We start from the raw sequence: 20,390 nt of genomic DNA, 5'->3' as shown, positions 1-20,390 counted from the left end.
GTCTGTGTGAACACCATGAATGCAGACAGACATGTAAAAATTTTGGAGCAACATATACTGCCATCCAGCACTGTTTTTTTCCAGGGAAATCCCTGCAACTTCAACTTACTGCCCAGATTATCAGTGTATGGCTGTGAACGCAGAGAGTGTGGGTGCTAGATTGGTCTGACTGCAGTCCTGACCTGTCTTAATTGAGAATGTGTTGCGCATTATTAAGCACACCATCTGGCAATGAAGACCCCCGTACAATTGTAAATTTAACAGCAAAAGACTAAAGACTGGACCTTAAGCAAACACTTGAATACACATAATCATTTTTGCATCCAGACTCTTGCCACCTTGTTCACTCCCAAACCCCATCCCCCTTCTCTTCTTTTCTCTGTGGGTTTTCCTACTTTGGTGTGATAAACTGCACACATACTCCATGTGCAAACACATTTAAACAAGTCTCTGTTCTACCGCTGTGTGAGTGATTGTATGCAGTGATTTATTTATTTTTTGCTGCCTAAAAATAACAGAATAGACCGAAAACAAAACTACAATTCAAATAGTCCATACATGACTCGTCTCTCTTTCATGTTATAAGGTTTATCCCTGCTGGCCTTACAGACCTTACACACATACAGAGACACCTAGCCACACTATGCAAATGTTTGCAGTCTTATCTTAGGAAGGACATTTTTTTTAAGCTTACTTTAGCTCCCACGACAATGTTGACACCAAGAAAGACTAAAGCTCCTTTACCCAGAGTAATTTATTTGTTAATGTTCAGTTAGTTTTCCACAGCTATGTTTACTCGGATACCCTCATGTCACATTTACTGTGACATTGTTACAGTGTAATGGGTGATATTACCAAGCAGTTTTAACTTTTAATGCAATGAACAGATCAAAGATGACTACATTTTACTTATTCACTCAAGAACTGTATTCAGAGACAATTTCATATCACAATGAAACACTTTACAATTCAGAAAAAACGACTTTGAGAAGATTTCAGCGCACATAGTTCCAATTGCCACCAGTGCCCCACAATGGTAATGAAGTATCTACAGTATTTGATACTTCAAGTAGAAAAGCATTCATTTGGGCTAGTTTTCCTAACATTTAAAAAAAAATTCCCAAAGCTTAAAAACAATAAAAATCACCTAATATCGTCAACCAGCACAAAAGCCAACTGAAACTGATTTCTTGATCTAAACTTTTAATGCTTCAAAATTATTAGCATCAAATCTACTAGAAATGGCACACCAGAAATTTGCAATGATATGAAATGATGTCCTATGCCACAATTTTGATATTCTGTTATGATCTGAGTATTGATTTGTAAGTCAATAAATCTATACTGACCTTAACAGAGAGTTATGTCAGAGAACACACTGTGTATATTCTACAATAAAAAATAAAGCTCATATAACATCAGCTGCACAGTTCTAGAAATAAAACATACTACACTCCAGTCTTACTTTACTTTTTCATTTATAATAAAATGTAAGACACTCTATTGATCCTCTAGACTATGTTAATAACAACACATTGAAAAAACAAATAACCATACTATACTTCAGTAGATCTCCCCCCATAAACATTTTCATTACAGCAATTAAACACTGACAATAGTTATTGTGTATATGTGGTTTCTGTTTTGTATTAATTAACTGGTTCTAAAATGTCAAAAGTACTAAAATAATATTTTTTATCTTTATAATACACATCTGATATAAATATCCCTTATAAATTTAATTTGAGGTGATTAATGATTGAAGATCATTACTTTCAGGGACAAAATATTTGTTTTTAACATTGAGGAAACATTTGGGGGAACGCAGGCCAGGATCTAGAATGGTTACATTAGGGGGGGCAATAACATATAACAGAGGGGTATTGACAGGTGTCTTTAGTTCCAGCACATATTGTTAGGGTTATTGCCATTATGATACAATTCAACCATTTGCTTCACTTGGACTTGGGGTGGGGGCATAGGGATCCGGCCCTGGGGGAAAGTATAATAATGCATTATTCTACATTTAATTTGAAACCTCAGTGAGGAGATTAATTCTGGCTTGAAGACATATAAAATATACATTTATGACCTGTTCTTAAATTTCCTTTAAATCTAAGTATACTTCAATGCTATCATGAACTGTTAGACCACTTCCACACTAATCTGTTTAAATTTGAAACCTCCATTTTCAGTTTCCTAATTGAGAATGACAAAGTTATTTATTCTGCAAGCTCTAGGCAAAAATGTGAGCCAATCAGAATTCACCCTCAGTTCCTCTGACCAGAATGTCTCACCTGTCTGTGAGAGTTAGAAACGTTCAATATCATGCACAGAATGCTATGTTAAACCACAATCTCTTTTTCTCTCTTTCTCTCTCTCTTTCATACCTACACACACATACACATAGACAGTCACAGTCAATCACACGTACTTACGCACATTCACTCACAAATGGACAAAGCTAAAAAACATGTACTAATCAATTAACAAGGACATACGGGCACTGTGCACACAAATGCACTGGCTCGCAGTCCAATGCAGTCCATCCAAAATAACAAAAGACATTTAGAGCCATCACACCCAATTTAGAGATTATGAGGTGTCAATTATCATCAACACAATACATTGAAAATACAATGAAAAAGAAAACATGAAAAAACAGAAACATTACCTACATAAGCACTAAACAATCCTATCCAACAACTTTGTGTGGTGAAGGATTGTTGAATCTTTTTGTGTTAATATGGGTGAAGACTGTAATGTTCACACATAAATGGCTTTTTATTGATGTTTGTGTAAGCTGTGTGGGTTTGTGAGGATGTGCATGGTAATCACACAGTCTGTTGTAATTCAATGCACTGTGCTTGCATGTTAGTTCCATTGAGTTGGTAGTGGGAGCTCTTTTGTAGCCTCTTTTTGTAACAACATACCCCCAAGAACACACCTACCAATGCTGCTACTATGCCAACGATAATGGCTGCAATCACTGGTCCATGGCCGGATACATGACACGGCTCTTCTGCACAAGTACCTTCTCTAGCCCGTTCGTGTTGGTCCAGGCTGTGATCTCCGCCTCTTTCCATCTCACTATTTTCAGGGATTTCTGTCGTGCCATGGTTGGGGTCATGCTCCAGAAAGTGGCCATTGTCATTGGTTTCCCAAGGAACCTCAATGATGGGTGTGGCCTGGGTAATGAAATCATCAGTGAAACCAGGTGTAACATAGAGAAATACCATCCCTGAAGGTGTAGCTGTGTGTTCAGGTCCTAAACCCTCTTGGCTAGTGCTCACATTCTCCGGAGCAGATGCTGGTGTGTACGCAATGGGCATCTTGTGTAGAGCAATATCGTCCGCACTAGTTGTTGTCTTAGTACCACTGACAAAGGTGGTGGGTTCAACCTCCGCAGCATTTGGGCTTTCAGTAACACTGTCAAATCCTAACTTTTCAAATCCATCAATCTCTCCTTCAGACACCATTACCTCTGGTATGGGCATCTCTTTCCCTATTTCATCCTTCTCGGTGGCTTCCCCATAATGTGCTACCACTGGATCCTCTTTTACTCCAACAGATTCCTCATTATCATGTCTAGTTGTCCCTTTGATAAGCTCATCCGCCTCTCCTTTCCTGTGCATCTTGCCTTCATACTTTGTGTTCTTGGGATTGTTGGCCAATCCTTCAATATCTTCCTCCTCTGAGTGGTCAATCAAACCCCCAATCTCCTCTTCCATTGGGCTTTTGGTTGTATCCTTAAACACCTCCATTTCTGAATGGTCAGTCATACTGTCTGTCTCCAGTCCATGTTCTGGTACTGCCTCTCCTGTAGACTCGCCACCAGTTTTATCTTCTCCATGGTAAACAGGGTGTTCATCAAGCCAGGAGTCCGCCGTGCTGCCAACACTTGGACTGATGGGCACATTAGTGGGAGGATCTGTCGCATTGTCATAATCAGGGTCAGGGTTAGGGTCATCTTCTTCTGTGATGAGGTCAGGCTCCGGTTGGCTGTGATTCTGGTCTGTGGTGGGGCTTTTGACAGAATAACCTGGGGTGATAACAGGAGGCTTATTCTCATCCTGGAAGGCCTCTGAAGGGAACCAGAACATATGCTTCTGACTGAGCTGAGACACTGGAGGTTCAGTCACTGATACTGTAGAATCCTTTTCAATCTCCTCCTCTGCTGTCCGCACATACTCTGGTTCAGGAGTGGATTCCTCTTCTTCATGATCAGTAGGCTCTGCTCCTCCTGGAATAACAGAAACCTGATGCCTCTCCCCTAGATTCTCAAAGCGATGGTCATCTGTGAACAAGTCCTCATAGTCAATGTGGCCTTTAGGATCATCTGCAACAAATCAAACATATTGAGGTCTATTGAAGCTACACGCAAAAGCCTAATAAAACCCTTGAACTACAAGAATTGTGCATCTCTTAACTCATTAAATGCCCCATTTCTAATTTTCCATTCACTCTGATTAAATTGCTGGAGGACACCAAGTCTCTGTTCTGTTCCACTAGTAGGCATTACTACTCAATTGCTGTATCAAGTTGTTTCAGGTGGCTAATCATGTGATACATTCATATTGGTAGTTCCAGTATAAAATCACTGCACATTTACATAAAGTTGAGCTCTTCTCAACTCACTGTCCCTCATGTTGGCTCAAATTGCCAACTCTCAACCCAAAGACTTCCAATCACTTTATTCTGCCAATCACAGTCAGTGTGAATGGTCTGCAAACCCAGCTGAATCATTGTGCTTGCAACTCACCTATGACACAATGCTGTACCAGGCCGTACCATTCTCCACAGCTATCACAAAGAAGGCTGAAGGCTGTCTCTTCATTGGAGAGTTTGTATCCGGGGTTACAGGCATATAGGAGTTCATCCCCTATGTCTAGTCCTGTTTTACCCTGCAGATGTGAATTTGGTAATGAAGGTGGATGTCCACATGGAGCATCTGATGGAAGAAAGGTAAGTGTTGAAGAATTCTCATAAATTACACTGCAATAATTTTCTTCATCTTTGTATTGTTTTTCCTCCTGTTTTAAGCATAAATCTTACTAAATTGTGTAAGTTTCATGTTTAACATGAGAAAAAACTATTTTCCAATGCTGTAAGAAACATTATTTCTGCTTACTTCAAGACCTAGTCTCTAAAAATAAGTCTTAATATCGCAAGTAAATTGATCCTGTTTGAAGGATGTTTAGATATTTTAACTGGAAATCAGGAGAAATAGAGCTATTAAGAAAATTATTTTTGCAGTCTAAATAATTCATAAAGACCAAAGTTTCTTCTGCATGTGTTGTAATAATTCTATGTGCTTTGTCAGAACAGAGTACTAAGGTATATAAAAAACAGCTCCCATCTCCAGTTTCTTCATTTTAGTGGTTTAAAACTGACCGCTATCTTTAACACAGAACACGCCCAGTCTCTCATTGTCCCCGGTTACATTCTCCAGCTGCACGTCAACAGAAATCAAATTCCCCGCGACTTGACTGCACACCGTGGTCCTGAAATCACACATTGGAATACAATTGGAACTGAATTAGAGGAATACCATGTACATTTTTATGTCCTCTCTCTTATGAAGCACATGTACACACTCATTATCTTACACACACTTTAGGCAGTATATCCCTGTCACATTGCTAATGTCTCCAGTGTTTATATAAATTTACATTGCAGGCTTGTTTTCTATCATAGGATTATGTGTCATCCAACATGTTCATGTTTGTGTGTCCAAGTCTCTCTCTCAGAATGTTTAGATTTATTGATCTGTCTGAATAAAAAGATGGTTATTAAAAACTACTTTGTCTAATAGTATCTAAATTACTTCAATACGTTAGTCAAGGTTTATGATTATACTGACCATGTCTATAGACAAGAATGTCTGTCTGTTTTGTCCTAAATCTTTCAGAGACATTCCTTCAAATGTTTATAAAGCAAGTAAGTTGCTTACCTCACCCTTTAACACTTAGCTGTGAAGTCTTAATCAGACTTATGAGTATGTGGATGTGGATATGTCTGTGTCTGAGTGGGTGCAGAAGGGGGCACAAACCTACTCACCAGACAGTACTTATGAGACTGGATTCTCTTGGGACAGTGTTAAGTTAATTGGAAACATTAAAATTTTGTTTATTAAAGCTGATCTGTACTGAGGGAGATTTTCTTACAGTTAAATTTGATGTAGGCCATTTATATGAAATGTATAATTGGAGTGGTGGTGGCGTAGTGGGCTAAGTCACATAACTGGTAATCAGAAGGTCACTGGTTTGATCCCCACATCCACCACAATTGTGTCCTTGAGCAAGGCACTTAACTCCAGGTTGCTCCGAGAGGATTGTCCCTGTAATATGTGCACTGTAAGTCGCTTTGGATAAAAGCATCTGCCAAATGAATAAATGTAAATGTACGAGTGATCTCTAAGAAATGAATTTGTAATCTATAGGTGTTCTTACGGGAAGGCTTCTTATTCTCTACATGTATTCTTTACATGCAAGGTTTTTCTGATTCTGAAAGAACATCATACAGTGGCCCCAAAAGGTATATCGACAATTAAGCCATGCCATTGCAATAGATAAAATACCAAACCAAGTGGCATTTATTTTAATAAATTATAACACAGGCACATTTTCAAGCAAAAATTTTGACAAAAATAAGTTTCTTTTTTTGGTTTTAAATGATATAAAAAAAAACAAATAGATTGTGGCAGCGGGGGCGTGGTCAAGCGCCCGTCCGGGAGTGAAAAGCGGTAAGGGCGCTCACACCTGAGCTAAATGATAACTAACACCTGTGTCTAATTTCAGTAACATGAGGAGAGCGGCATAAGAGGGCAGGAGCGAGAGAGCAAGAGGGAGAACCAAGGAAGACTGTCTCTGATGTGCTGTAAAAACTTAAGAATTAAAAAAAACTTACCCCTTAAGTTGACGTTTGTTTCCGTCCCGTCCTTGAGCTATTTCACAGTGGTACCGAAACCCGGGACTATTTTTATTTTTTTTTTGGTTATGTGATGGAACCAAGTCGCCCCATAGAGTCCTCCCAGCTGGCGGAAATCCTCCAGTCCCTCGCTAATCTCCATCAGGGCCACCAACAAACCCTGCTTGAGCTCCGGCAGGATCAAGATCAGCGGTTCTTCGAGGTCATGCGGGCTCAGGCAGAGGACCGACTCGCTATCCGGAGCCTCCTCAGCCAGGAGGCTGCGTCAGCCCCAGCCGCGACCCCGGACACCCACGCTACGCTGCCCCCGCCCATGTTACAGAAGATGGGGGTGGCAGATGATCCTGAGGCCTTCCTCGACCTCTTTGAGAGGACGGCTGAAATCTGGGGCTGGCCGCCTGAACAATGGGCAGCCCGGCTAATTCCTCTCCTGTCCGGGAAGCACAGCTCGCGGCACAACAACTGCCAGCGACGAGCCTCCTGGCTTATTCTGACCTGAAGAGGGCCATTCTGCAGCGGGTTGGTCGGAGCCCGGAAGAGAATCGCCAGCTCTTCCGGAGCATGAAGCTGGAGAAATCCGACCGCCCGTTTGCGTTTGTTCAACGGCTCCGGGACGCTTGTCGGCGGTGGCTGCTCGCGGGGGACCGCGACGTCGAGGGAGTTATCGATCAGGTGGTACTGGAGCAATTTACGCAAAGACTGCCCAGGAGAACGGCGGAATGGGTCCAGTGCCACCGCCCGGCGTCGCTGGAGGCAGCTGTGCAGCTCGCGGAGGACCACCTGGCGGCGATCCCGAGGGCAGATGAGCCCTCTCTCTCTCTCTCCCCTTCCCCTGTGTCTTCCCCTGTTTCCCCCCCCCCCCGTTCCCTCTCGCTCTGCTCTCTCCCCAGGGCCCGTTCCTGCCCCCCGCAGGCGTGGAGGATACATCAGGCCAACTTCCCGGCCGTGGGAGAACCCGCCTAACCCTTCCCCGTCCTTCAGCCGCTCTCCTCCTCAGGTGGTAGCGCCCGCCAGCACGGGTGCGGCCGTGGTGCCTGGGCCGGTCTGTTGGAGGTGCGGAGACCCGGACCACTTCCGGGATCAGTGTCCACTGATGGAGGTGGGGACGGTGGTGCGGGTCTCCGATGTCCCGCAGGCTGCCCCCGGTCGGGCTGGAGCGTACCGGGTCCCGGTAAGGATCCAGGGGGTTACATACCAAGCATTGATGGATACCGGCTGTAATCAGACCACCATCCACCAACGCTTGGTTCAACCCGGGGCTTTGGGCACAGCTAAACGGGTGAGGGTGAGGTGTGTGCATGGGGATATTCACAAGTACCCTGTGGTGACTTTAGCAATCAAATTCTGGGGAGAAAAACACAGTGTGGAGGCAGCGGTTAGTTCCCGCCTCACCCATCCGCTAATCTTGGGTACTGATTGGCCGAATTTTAGAAATGTATTAGAGGGAGTTTGTGCGGATGGGTCCTGCATGAAAGTGAAAAGGTGTGTGATGTGCGATGCTTTGGCAGGGGAGGCGGAGCCGGGGCCGTCCTCGGCTGCTCCGAGTGACGAGGGAAGGGGCGAGGGGTCACCCCTCCTCTCAGGGAGTTCCCTGAGGGGACTTCCCCTTGGAGCAGTCGCGGGATGAAACCCTTAAACACGCCTTTGACCAAGTGAGAGTAATCGATGGTCAACAACTCCGGCCGGGTGTCGCCATTTCATATCCGTATTTTTCACTTATTAAAGATCGGTTATATAGAGTGACGCAGGACGCTCAAACAAAGGAGGAGGTGGCACAATTGTTGATTCCACGGAGCCGCCGGGAAATGGTTTTCCAGGCGGCTCACTATAATCCTATGGCCGGTCACCTAGGGGAACGGAAAACACTTTTCCGTCTAATAGCCCGTTTCTATTGGCCGGGCATTGGCGGCGACGTTCGCAGGTGGTGTGCGGCGTGCCGCGAATGTCAGCTGGTAAACCCACCGGCCACCCCAAAAGCGCCTTTGCGCCCCTTCCATTGATCGAGGTTCCCTTCGAGAGAATTGGAATGGACCTCGTCGGGCCATTAGAACGGACGTCACGCGGACATCGCTTTGTGTTAGTCCTGGTGGATTACGCAACGCGGTATCCGGAAGCAGTGCCTCTGAGCAACATCTCAGCACGCAGTGTTGCCGGGGCACTCTTCAAGATAATCTCCGGGTGGGGTTCCGAAAGAAATCCTCACCGATCAAGGCACTACGTTTATGTCACGAACACTTCGCGAACTTTACGAATTGTTGGGCATTAAGTCGATTCGCACTAGCGTGTACCATCCGCAGACGGATGGGCTGGTGGAACGATTTAATAAAACATTAAAAAATATGATTCAGTAAATTCGTGCACGAAGACGCTTAGGAATTGGGATAAATGGCTGGACCCCCTGTTATTCGTGGTACGAGAGGTTCCGCAAGCCTCCACGGGATTTTCCCCATTTGAGCTGCTATACGGACGACGCCCACGCGGGTCCTCGACGTCATCCGTGAAACTTGGGAGGAGGGGCCTTCCAATGCCAAAAATGAAATTCAATACGTTCTTGATCTTAGAGCAAAACTCCACACACTGGGGCAATTAACACAGGAGAATTTGCTCCAGGCTCAAGAACGCCAACGCCGGCTGTATGACAGGGGTGCTCAGCTACGGGAATTTGCACCGGAGATAAAGTACTTGTATTACTCCCAACATCGAGCTCAAAATTACTCGCCAAGTGGCAAGGACCCTTTGAGGTCACACGACGCAGTAGGGGACCTCGATTATGAAGTTAAACGTACCGATAGAGGGGCGCGTCAAATATATCACCTCAACCTCCTGAAATTGTGGAGGGAAGAGGCGGCCTCTGTGACGTTGGCAACGGTAGTTCGGAGAGGGCGGAGCTCGGACCGGAGGTAAACAAAGCCTGCGATCCTAACACCCCGGTTCCTTGTGGAGACCACCTCTCACCACGCCAACTCGCAGAGGTTTCCGAACTACAAAAGGAATTTGCAGACGTGTTCTCTCCTCTACCGGGCCGTACAGACATCATACAACACCACATCGAGACCGAGCCGGGTGTAGTGGTACGTTGCCGCCCTTATCGCTTGCCCGAACATAAAAAGAAAATAGTTCGGGAAGAATTGGACGCGATGCTGGACATGGGAGTAATAGAAGAGTCTCACAGCGATTGGTCCAGCCCGGTCGTCCTTGTTCCCAAGAGCGACGGGTCTGTACGTTTCTGTGTAGATTATAGAAAAGTCAATGCGGTGTCTAAATTTGACACGTACCCAATGCCCCGTGTTGATGAACTGCTCGATCGGTTAGGTTCTGCTCGGTTTTATTCGACCTTGGATCTAACGAAGGGCTATTGGCAGATCCCCTTGACACCAATATCCCGTGAAAAAACGGCCTTCACCACGCCGTTCGGATTACACCAATTCGTGACGCTTCCTTTCGGTTTGTTCGGGCACCAGCCACGTTTCAGCTGACTCATGGATCGGATCCTCAGACCGCATACTGCGTACGCCGCTGCTTATCTAGATGATATCATCATTTATAGCAATGATTGGCAGCGGCACTTACAACATCTGAGGGCCGTCCTGAGATCGCTGCGGCGGGCGGGCTCACGGCAAACCCAAAAAGTGCGCGGTTGGGCGTGTGGAGGTACGGTATCTGGGGTTCCACTTGGGTCATGGCCAGGTGCGACCCCAAATTGACAAGACCGCGGCGATTGCGACTTGCCCTAGACCCAAGACCAAAAAGGGGTGAGGCAGTTCCTGGGGCTGGCTGGCTATTACAGACGGTTTGTACCTAATTATTCGGATGTCACCAGCCCGCTGACTGACCTTACTAAAAAGGGGGCTCCAGATCCGGTCCAGTGGTCAGAGCAGTGCCAACAGGCGTTTACAGAGATTAAAGCTGCACTTTGTGGGGGGCCGCTTTTGCATTCACCTGACTTCTCTCTCCCTTTTGTTTTGCAGACGGACGCTTCAGACAGAGGGCTGGGGGCCGTGCTCTCGCAGGTGGTGGAGGGAGAGGAACGTCCGGTGCTGTACATTAGCCGGAAGCTCTCCTTGAGGGAGACTAAGTACAGCACCGTAGAGAAGGAGTGTTTGGCCATCAAGTGGGCGGTCCTCACCCTCCGATACTACCTGCTGGGGCGGGCCTTCACCCTCTGCTCGGATCATGCCCCACTGCAGTGGCTCCACCGCATGAAAGATACTAACGCCCGGATCACCCGTTGGTATCTCGCTCTCCAGCCTTTTAAGTTCAAGGTGGTCCACAGACCGGGGTGCAGATGGCTGCCGCTGACTTCCTCTCCAGAAATGGGGGAATGGTAGGCAGGCCGGATGACGCCCGGCCTGAGTCGGGCGGTGGGGGTATGTGGCAGCGGGGCGTGGTCAAGCGCCCGTCCGGGAGAGAAAAGCGGTAAGGGCGCTCACACCTGAGCTAAATGATAACTAACACCTGTGTCTAATTTCAGTAACATGAGGAGAGCGGCATAAGAGGGCAGGAGCGAGAGAGCAAGAGGGAGAACCAAGGAAGACTGTCTCTGATGTGCTGTAAAAACTTAAGAATTAAAAAAAACTTACCCCTTAAGTTGACGTTTGTTTCCGTCCCGTCCTTGAGCTATTTCACATAGATATACTGTACAAAATGGTTTGACACATTCTTGTTGTCAAATGTTTGGAATATATTCATGTTAATGTGATGAAGTACACATGCGGCTAATCTTTAAGACAACCATGCAAACTTAAGGGGAACTGACTACATACTGTACATCCACTAAAAAAGACCTTCGGACCAAAGTTCAAAGGTAATTGTAAAAACTGCAAAGAAAAGCTAGTTAGTTCTGAGAAAATATCTAGTATAATTTGTTTACAGATTCCACTAATATTTTGTTATATAATGCAATGAAATATATATTTGTAAGTGTGGCTTAGGTGTCCAAATACTTTTCAGGCCACTGTATATATTTCGCTTTACAAAGAATAAGTAGTTTTTTGTCACATCATGGATGTGATAATTATTTAGGGATTTGCACCCGGTGGTAAAGAAATACCTATAAGCAACAGAACAGCACAGAAAATGAACAAAGGAAAGGTGCTGATGTGTTCTCTCACACAGGCTCAGGTCCATTTCTCTCAGGCCCTGACATAACTGAGGTGTAAATAGGAATGTTCTGCCTGAATTCACAGGTAGGATAGTCTCTATCCTTCAATCACACACAAAAACAGTTATACACACAAATGCACACGGTATCTTATTATCGTGCCTCAAAATGCACAGTGACCATTCTAACAATGACACTATGACCAACAGCCTAAGCCCAAAGGAGGTTGTTATGGTAACAGTTCTGTTCTTCAGGTAATTAATGTTCTCACCCAATGCTTGGTCCAGAGAGCCAACCACGCGAGCAGGCTGATAAAGCACATTCCAAAACTGCATGATGCAGGTCGGCCCCAGATGCCACCCGGGCCCCTTGAGCGATACAGGCATTTGTTGCTGCCTCGAATCCAGCGTCTTGTCCACCTTTTGAAGCACTTTGTAACTCCAATAAGAATACCCGTCCTACCGAAGAAACTGGTGTAGACATACTAGTTTAAATATAGTGTTAGAAAGCACATTTTGCATCAGGCACTTTTCTACAAATATTGTGTACTTTGGCACAAATCAGGCACAAACCAGATTGTTTTTTTGAGATCTGTTAGAAATATTATAGAAACTATTATCCAACAAAAAATTAACAAAGCTTAAAAAGTAGCTAAGCTTAACATTTCAAATGTCTCAATTGGACTGTCCCACATTAAAGGTCTTGACCTTCTTGTTTGTATTCAACAACTAAACTCATACAACAATGTCAGAATTTTGACATTTTTATTTTATTAATATTATATTTGTCTATTTATTATGATGTTTATGTAATGTTTATTGCCAGAAAATAACTGTATTTTTTATTTAGACAGGTTTAGTTACAGGGTTTCAATAATTGAACATCTCATATAAAATAAATTATAAATTAGCTCTGTTAGCCCATTGTTAAATATTGATAAATATTAAGCCATAAGTGAAACCTTGATTTAGTTAAGGCTAAGAGGGCCGGTAAAACTCGTGCCAGCCACCGCGGTTATACGAGAGGCCCTAGTTGATAAACATGGCGTAAAGGGTGGTTAAGGGAGTGTAAAAATAAAGCCGAATGACCCTCTGGCTGTTATACGCTTCTAGGCGCCTGAAGCCCAAACACGAAAGTAGCTTTAATTTAGCCCACCTGACCCCACAAAAACTGAGAAACAAACTGGGTTTGATACCCCACTATGCTCAGTCATAAACCCAAAATGTCAAGTTACAATAGGCATTAGCCAGAGTACTACGAGCGTCAGCTTAAAACCCAAAGAACTTGGCAGTGCCTTAGACCCCCCTAGGGGAGCCTGTTCTAGAACCGATAATCCCCGTTAGACCTCACCACTTCTAGTCATAAATGGGTACCAACATTTTGAAGGTCCAAAAACCACATAAAAACATAAAAGTAATCCAGTAGTTAAGTCTCTATCTTCAGAAGCAATATGATAGGATATGGGTGAGAAACAGAACAATATTTAAGTCCTTTTTTACGATCAATTCCCACTTTCATTTTCTTCTTCTTTTGTTTGTGTTGATATGCATGAAGAGTGAGTGCACCTACTGGGCAGGGAGGAGAATTTATAGTAAAAAAGGAATAAATATTGATCTCTTTCTCACCCACACCTATCATGTCACTTCCGAAGATATGGATTTAACTAATGGGAGTCTTATGGATTACTTTTAAGATACCTTTATGTGCTTTTTGGACCTTCAAAATTGTGAAGTTTTCACTTGCATTGAATGGACAACAGAGATGAAATATTCTTGTAACAATCTTTGTTTGTATTCAGCAGAAGAAAGAGAGTCATACACATCTGGGTTGGCATAGAGGGTGAGTAAATGATGAGAAAATTTACATTTTTGGGTGAACAATCCCTTTAATATCCACATATTGAAAAAGAAAGAAAATAATTATAAATTTTACTTGCTAAAGAATTGTCAGGCCCTATTTGGAGAAAGTGCCAATACATTAATGGGAACACATGATCTCAAACAGGGGATATGAGAGGGACATTAAGAAATTAGGAGAATGCAAGGCTAATTACCTCAATCTCAGTTTGAACCACAGCAAGCTGATATGGTATCTACGGCATGAATTACAACACCAAAGCATTGTATTTCAAAAGTTGGCGATTTTAGAGAATAAGATACTACTTGAATAGGGTTAAGTGAGTCAAGTGTTGGCTGAGTTTATTTAAAACATTTGGTAGAGTTTGTGTGTAGCTATACCAGCTATAAAGAGGGTTGAGGAAAAAGAGAATGTGGAGAGCTTCAATTCATAACTGTAGGAGCTAAAATCACTCTACTTACACACATAAACTCCCACAATGAGCAATTACATCATTAGCCCCACCTTGACCAGCTATTTTACACATACACCTGCAACATCGCAACAAATCTTCCACAAGGCAACTTCTTCATTACATCATTTGTTTGTCACAGTTTAAACAGTGAATTCTTGTGACAACCCTCTAAAACAGAGCTTAAACAGTGCCTACAGATATCTACAGTCTGCCTTCAGTGTGTGTGTGCCTGCGTCAGAGGATAGTAATTCAGTTTTACAGTAAGAATTTTTTGAGTAATCATGTTAGATATGGCTCATTTTGGGTAAAAAAAAAACCCACTTCAACAAACATACAGTATGTTTTTTTAAAGATAATAACTGCAGGGCCTTATATCTCCGTTTTCAAAATGCAAATACTTAGAATTTAACTTTTTGTAAAATTGTGAATTGTTGTTTGAGAAAATCCATTTTGTTAATTTAAATACATATCAAAGGAATAGTTCACCCAAAAATGAAAATTCTATCATCATTTACTCACCCTCATGCCATACCATGTATATGACTTTCTTTCTTCTGCTGAACACAAACTAAGATTTTTATAAGAATATCTAAGCTCTGTAAGGCCATACAATGTAAATGAATAATGACCAGAACACCAAAAGCTCCAAAAAGGAGATAAAGTCAGCATGAAAGTAATCCATCAGACTCCAGTAGTTTAATCAATGTCTTCAGAAGTGATCCAGTTGGTTTTGGGTGAAAACAGACCAAAATACAACTCCTTTTTCACTGCACATCTTGACAGCAGTCTGTAGGCACGACCATGATTTCAAGCTCTATTACACTTCTTAGCGCTTGACGCATGCACGGATCACTAGATGATGCTTTAGTAAGTTTAATTAAGCTTGAAATCATATTTTCTAAGGAATCTGCTGTTAAGATGTACTGTAAAAAATAGTTATATTTTGGTCTGTTCTCACCCCAAACCAACTGGATATCTTCAGAATACATCAATTAAACTACTGGACTCCTATGGATTATGTTTTTGCTGACTTTATCTCCTTTTTTGGTCACCATTCACTTGCACTGTATGGACCCATAGAGCAGAAATATTCTTCTAAAAGTCTTTGTTTGTGTTGAGAAGAAGAAAATGGCATTTGGGTGAGTAAATGATGAGAGAATTAAAATTTTGGGGTTAACTATCCCTTAAACTTCATCGTTTGGGATCAATTTGAACTTGAATACATAAGCTTAGCAGGTTGGTGTCAGTGAGGTAAATCCAGTCTGAGTCATATTCATTAAAATGTCAAGTCATTTAAACATCTGACTAATCAAGCACTCTAAAATGAACCACCAGAAAAGTGTCATTTATCAATCCTTTGTTATAAATTCATTAGTGTCATGTTGACGAATCTCCTATATATAGAGGTATACAGAGCAGTTATCTGAGTTACCGTAGACTTTGTCAGTTCAAACCAGTCTGGCCATTCTCTGTTGACCTCTCTCATCAACAAGGCATTTCCATCCACAAAACTGCCACTCACTGAATGTTTTTTGTTTTTGGCACCATTCAGAGTGAATTCTAGAGACTGTTGTGCATGAAAATCTCAGGAGATCAGCAGTTAACAAAATACTGTCTGGCACCAGCAATTATCTAATCAGCCAATCATGTGGCAGCAGTGCAGTACATAAAATCTTGCAGATGCGGGTGAGGAGCTTCAGTTATTGTTCACATCAACCATCAGAATGGGTAGAAAATGTGATCTCAGTGATTTGGACCATGACATGGTTATTGGTGCCAGACGGGCTGGTTTGAGTATTTCTGTAACTGCTGATCTCATGGGATTTTCATATACAACAGTCTGTAGAATTTACTCAGAATGGTGCCAAAAACCAAAAACATCCAGTGAGTGGCAGTTCTGCGGATGGAAATGCCTTGTTGATGAGAGAGGTCAACAGAGAATGTGCAGACTGGCTCGAACTGACAAAGTCTACGGTAACTCAGATAACCGCTCTGTACAATTGTGGTGAGAAGAATATCATCTCAGAATGCAGGTTGGCGCTGTTTTGGCGGCACGAGGGGGACCTACACAATATTAGGCAGGTGGTTTTAATGTTGCGGCTGATCGGTGTATATATATATATATATATATATATATATATATATATACACAGGTGCTGGTCATATAATTAGAATATCATCAAAAGTTGATTTATTTCAGTAATTCCGTTCAAAAAGTGAAACTTGGATATTATATTCATTCATTACACACAGACTGATATATTTCAAATGTTTATTTCATTTAATTGTGATGATTAAAACTGACAACTAAGGAAAATCCCAAATTCAGTATCTCCGAAAATTAGAATATTACTTAAGACCAATACAAAAAAAGGATTTTTAGAAATGTTGGCCAACTGAAAAGTATGAACATGTACAGCACTCAATACTTAGTTGGGGCTCCTTTTGCCTGAATTACTGCAGCAATGCGGCATGGCATGGAGTCGATCAGTCTGTGGCACTGCTCGGGTGTTATGAGAGCCCAGGTTGCTCTGATAGTGGCCTTCAGCTCTTCTGCATTGTTGGGTCTGGCGTATCGCATCTTCCTCTTCACAATACCCCATAGATTTTCTATAGGGTTAAGGTCAGGCGAGTTTGCTGGTCAATTAAGAACAGGGATACCATGGTCCTTAAACCAGGTACTGGTAGCTTTGGCACTGTGTGCAGGTGCCAAGTCCTGTTGGAAAACGAAATCTGCATCTCCATAAAGTTGGTCAGCAGCAGGAAGCATGAAGTGCTCTAAAACTTCCTGGTAGACGGCTGCGTTGACCTTGGACCTCAGAAAACACAGTGGACCAACACCAGCAGATGACATGGCACCCCAAACCATCACTGACTGTGGAAACTTTACACTGGACTTCAAGCAACGTGGATTCTGTGCCTCTCCTCTCTTCCTCCAGACTCTTGGACCTTGATTTCCAAAGGAAATGCAAAATGTACTTTCATCAGAGAACATAACTTTGGACCACTCAGCAGCAGTCCAGTCCTTTTTGTCTTTAGCCCAGGTGAGACGCTGCTGATGCTGTGTCTTGTTCAAGAGTGGCTTGACACAAGGAATGCGACAGCTGAAACCCATGTCTTGCATACATCTGTGCGTGGTGGCACTGACTCCAGCTCCAGTCCACTGTTTGTGAATCTCCCCCACATTTTTGAATGGGTTTTGTTTCACAATCCTCTCCAGGGTGCGGTTACCCCTATTGCTTGTACACTTTTTTCTACCACATCTTTTCCTTCCCTTCGCCTCTCTATTAATGTGCTTGGACACAGAGCTCTGTGAACAGCCAGCCTCTTTAGCAATGACCTTTTGTGTCTTGCCCTCCTTGTGCAAGGTGTCAATGGTCGTCTTTTGGACAACTGTCAAGTCAGCAGTCTTCCCCATGATTGTGTAGCCTACAGAACTAGACTGAGAGACCATTTAAAGGCCTTTGCAGGTGTTTTGAGTTAATTAGCTGATTAGAGTGTGGCACCCGGTGTCTTCAATATTGAACCTTTTCACAATATTCTAATTTTCTGAGATACTGATTTTGGGGTTTTTCATAGTTGTCAGTTATAATCATCAAAATTAAAAGGAATGAACACTTGAAATATATCAGTCTGTGTGGAATGAATGTATACATTATCCAAGTTTCACTTTTTGAATGGAATTACTGAAATAAATCAACTTTGATAATATTCTAATTATAAGACCAGCACCTGTACCTATATATATATATACCAACGGACTGTAGTGGATGAACATAAAAATCAGTAAACTAAACCTTTATCTAGAGATTTTAATTGTAAAAATAACGTAGGTTATTTAAAAGTTAAGTTTGAGAGCAAACCTTAACAATAGACTATATAAACACTATTTTGACACATTTTTGTTAAACTTACCTCAATCGATAATATATCCGTACGGGAAATATTAAACCCAATAGGCCTATTGCTTAAAAAAAAAAAGAAGCAAAAGTTTTGAAAATGTAGACTATAAGTTATTGACAGCTGAGATGAGCCTTTGAACTGTCTATTAATGGCTTGAAATGTCAACATTTGAATTAAATAGACACACACTTTCCCTTTTAAGTATATACAGTAGGCTATATTCACCAAGAACAAATATGACATGCATTCACCCCACTCTCTAATCTTTCGAAACCTAAAGACACACGCGTGGGCATCCATTCGTCACAACGCGTGAATGTGTATCGCAGTGGCGCGTGAAACAAATTACTGCACTCAAATCATCAAGAGAAACCCACCGTCCGCGCGAGTGTGACCGACTGTCAAGCAAGCCAAGTATCCCAGCAGCGGCAGGAGCGCCAGCTCTCGGTTACAGGGTCTCCCCATGATGTAAAGCTGAACAGTCCCAGCAAAACTGATGCAAACTTTTCCAAATCAGAGAGGAAAGGTGAAAATCCCAAATTTAACTGCGCACTCCAAAAGGACAGGTCTGATGATTCTGTTAGCCGAGAGAAAAGAACTAATAGACGCAGTGGCAGAGGTGCAAGGGGAGGTTTATCTGACCAAGAAGTGCATTACCGAGCTGTTGTTGCGCTCGTGCGAAAACTCGCACGGCGTTGTTAGTAAATACGTCATGACTCAGAACCTGTGCTGTACCGCATGAGAACAGAGGCTCTAAGCACTGGGCTTGTTCCAGTGTGCCATGGGGAGTCGAGGGCATAATGGTCTGTACTTCCCTGGCACGGAAAACGTTTTGCCACCGTGTAATTACTTTTTTCTCTCTCTTTTCGGGCCGAGTCTTAATTTGGTGAGTCTCGTCACCATAGCGCGCCTGGCTGCATGACAGCTCAGAAACGAGCAGGACAAAACAAACTGTGTCTAAAAGCGATTCAGACAAATTCTTCATGCCAACCTCAAGACACAATGACTTTGATGAAGCTGCCCAATTTGGGCGCTATTGGACACTATGAGACTCGAAAGTATAATAGGTGTCTTTGCCCCCCACAAACACACACTCCCAAACACATTCATGCCATTTCAAAGACGTTTTATGCGTATGTCTGTGGTGTAGAAAGAGATGAGAGTGAGAGTGAATTAGCAAATATGTTTGTTTTTAAGTGCGTAAGTGGCATAACTGTGGCCAGCACAGGCTGGAAATATCTGAACTGAACTTGTGATGTTATTTACCTCAATAACAGAGCTGCGTGTGCCCCTAAATTCCTAACCTTATTATTTTCATCAAGGCTTTAGCCAAACAATGACAGCTTAATCAGGCACGCACACGCGCGCGCGTACACATGCTTGATCTCTCGCGCTCTGAATACACACCACAGGAAACACCTCATGTCTCTTAAAATAGAGTAGCCCACTGTACAAGTCATGCTTCATTATACGAATAATGACTGTAAACGGACAATATGTTTTCACACCGACTTAAAATAATTATAAAAACTTTAATAAATAGATGCAATCTTTCGCCCTCTGTCGGTGTGCTGACAAAAAACGCAATTCAGACGTAATTCAGACGTAACACTCCTGTGCTATAGGTCGCATAAACTTTCTCGCATTAATGTACAAAATGAGCACTTATATGAATTTATGTTGACATAATATAGATTATGTTCAAATCTCTACGACACTACAGATAGTGCTCTTTAATAAAATTGACGTAGACAATGTGCGTTTGACCGTTCAGTACCTTCAATTACATTACATTTGAATTACATAGACACACACTTTCCCTGAATATACTGTAAGTATATACAGTATATTCACCAAGAACAAATATGACATGCATTCACCCCACTCTCTAATCATAATCTAATAGGGGATATTGGGGTAAAATGAGCCGATATTTACACATGTTGTCTCCTCTACAAGGAAAAATGAGACAGAGGAAAAATGTATATAGCTAACTTTATTTCAAGGTGTCTGCCCTCCGTTGATATTATAAAAATATGTGACAGAAAGCCACAAACATATGTCATTTTTGAAAGTTTTGATCCATTGGATCAACTTGCCCCAGGTTAGGGGTAAATTGCTCCTGCTCAGTGGGTAAGATGAGCC

The 20,390-nt window shown here is 42.7% G+C and overlaps 1 protein-coding gene across 1 annotated transcript; it reads right to left on the bottom strand.

Annotated features, from left to right (window-relative positions):
- Positions 1-464: 464 nt before the first annotated feature.
- LOC127620136 (sushi domain-containing protein 5-like) lies at positions 465-18,968 on the bottom strand. The gene is made up of 5 exons (XM_052093242.1): positions 18,623-18,968; positions 12,303-12,501; positions 5,395-5,504; positions 4,763-4,951; positions 465-4,339 (listed from the first exon to the last, which is right to left on the bottom strand). Exons 1-5 carry the CDS (start codon positions 18,708-18,710, stop codon positions 2,835-2,837), a joined length of 2,091 nt encoding a protein of 696 aa, XP_051949202.1. The 5' UTR covers positions 18,711-18,968; the 3' UTR covers positions 465-2,834.
- Between the last annotated feature and the right edge of the window lie 1,422 nt (positions 18,969-20,390).

Source organism: Xyrauchen texanus, chromosome 26, assembly GCF_025860055.1.
Source record: "Xyrauchen texanus isolate HMW12.3.18 chromosome 26, RBS_HiC_50CHRs, whole genome shotgun sequence".
NCBI lineage: Eukaryota > Metazoa > Chordata > Actinopteri > Cypriniformes > Catostomidae > Xyrauchen > Xyrauchen texanus.
The sequence above is the reverse complement of the archived record's forward strand: the minus strand, read 5'-3'. Positions and strand labels throughout refer to the sequence as shown.

Bases quoted from the DNA above. Each gene is read 5' to 3' on its own strand.
- LOC127620136 (XM_052093242.1), bottom strand. From the start codon at position 18,710: ATGGGGAGACCCTGTAACCGAGAGCTGGCGCTCCTGCCGCTGCTGGGA. The intron at 5,505-12,302 runs GTGAGAACATTA...GTGTGATTTCAG, and splicing joins CTCTCTGGACCAAGCATTGG to GACCACGGTGTGCAGTCAAG. The intron at 4,340-4,762 runs GTGAGTTGCAAG...GATTTGTTGCAG, and splicing joins GGTACAGCATTGTGTCATAG to ATGATCCTAAAGGCCACATT.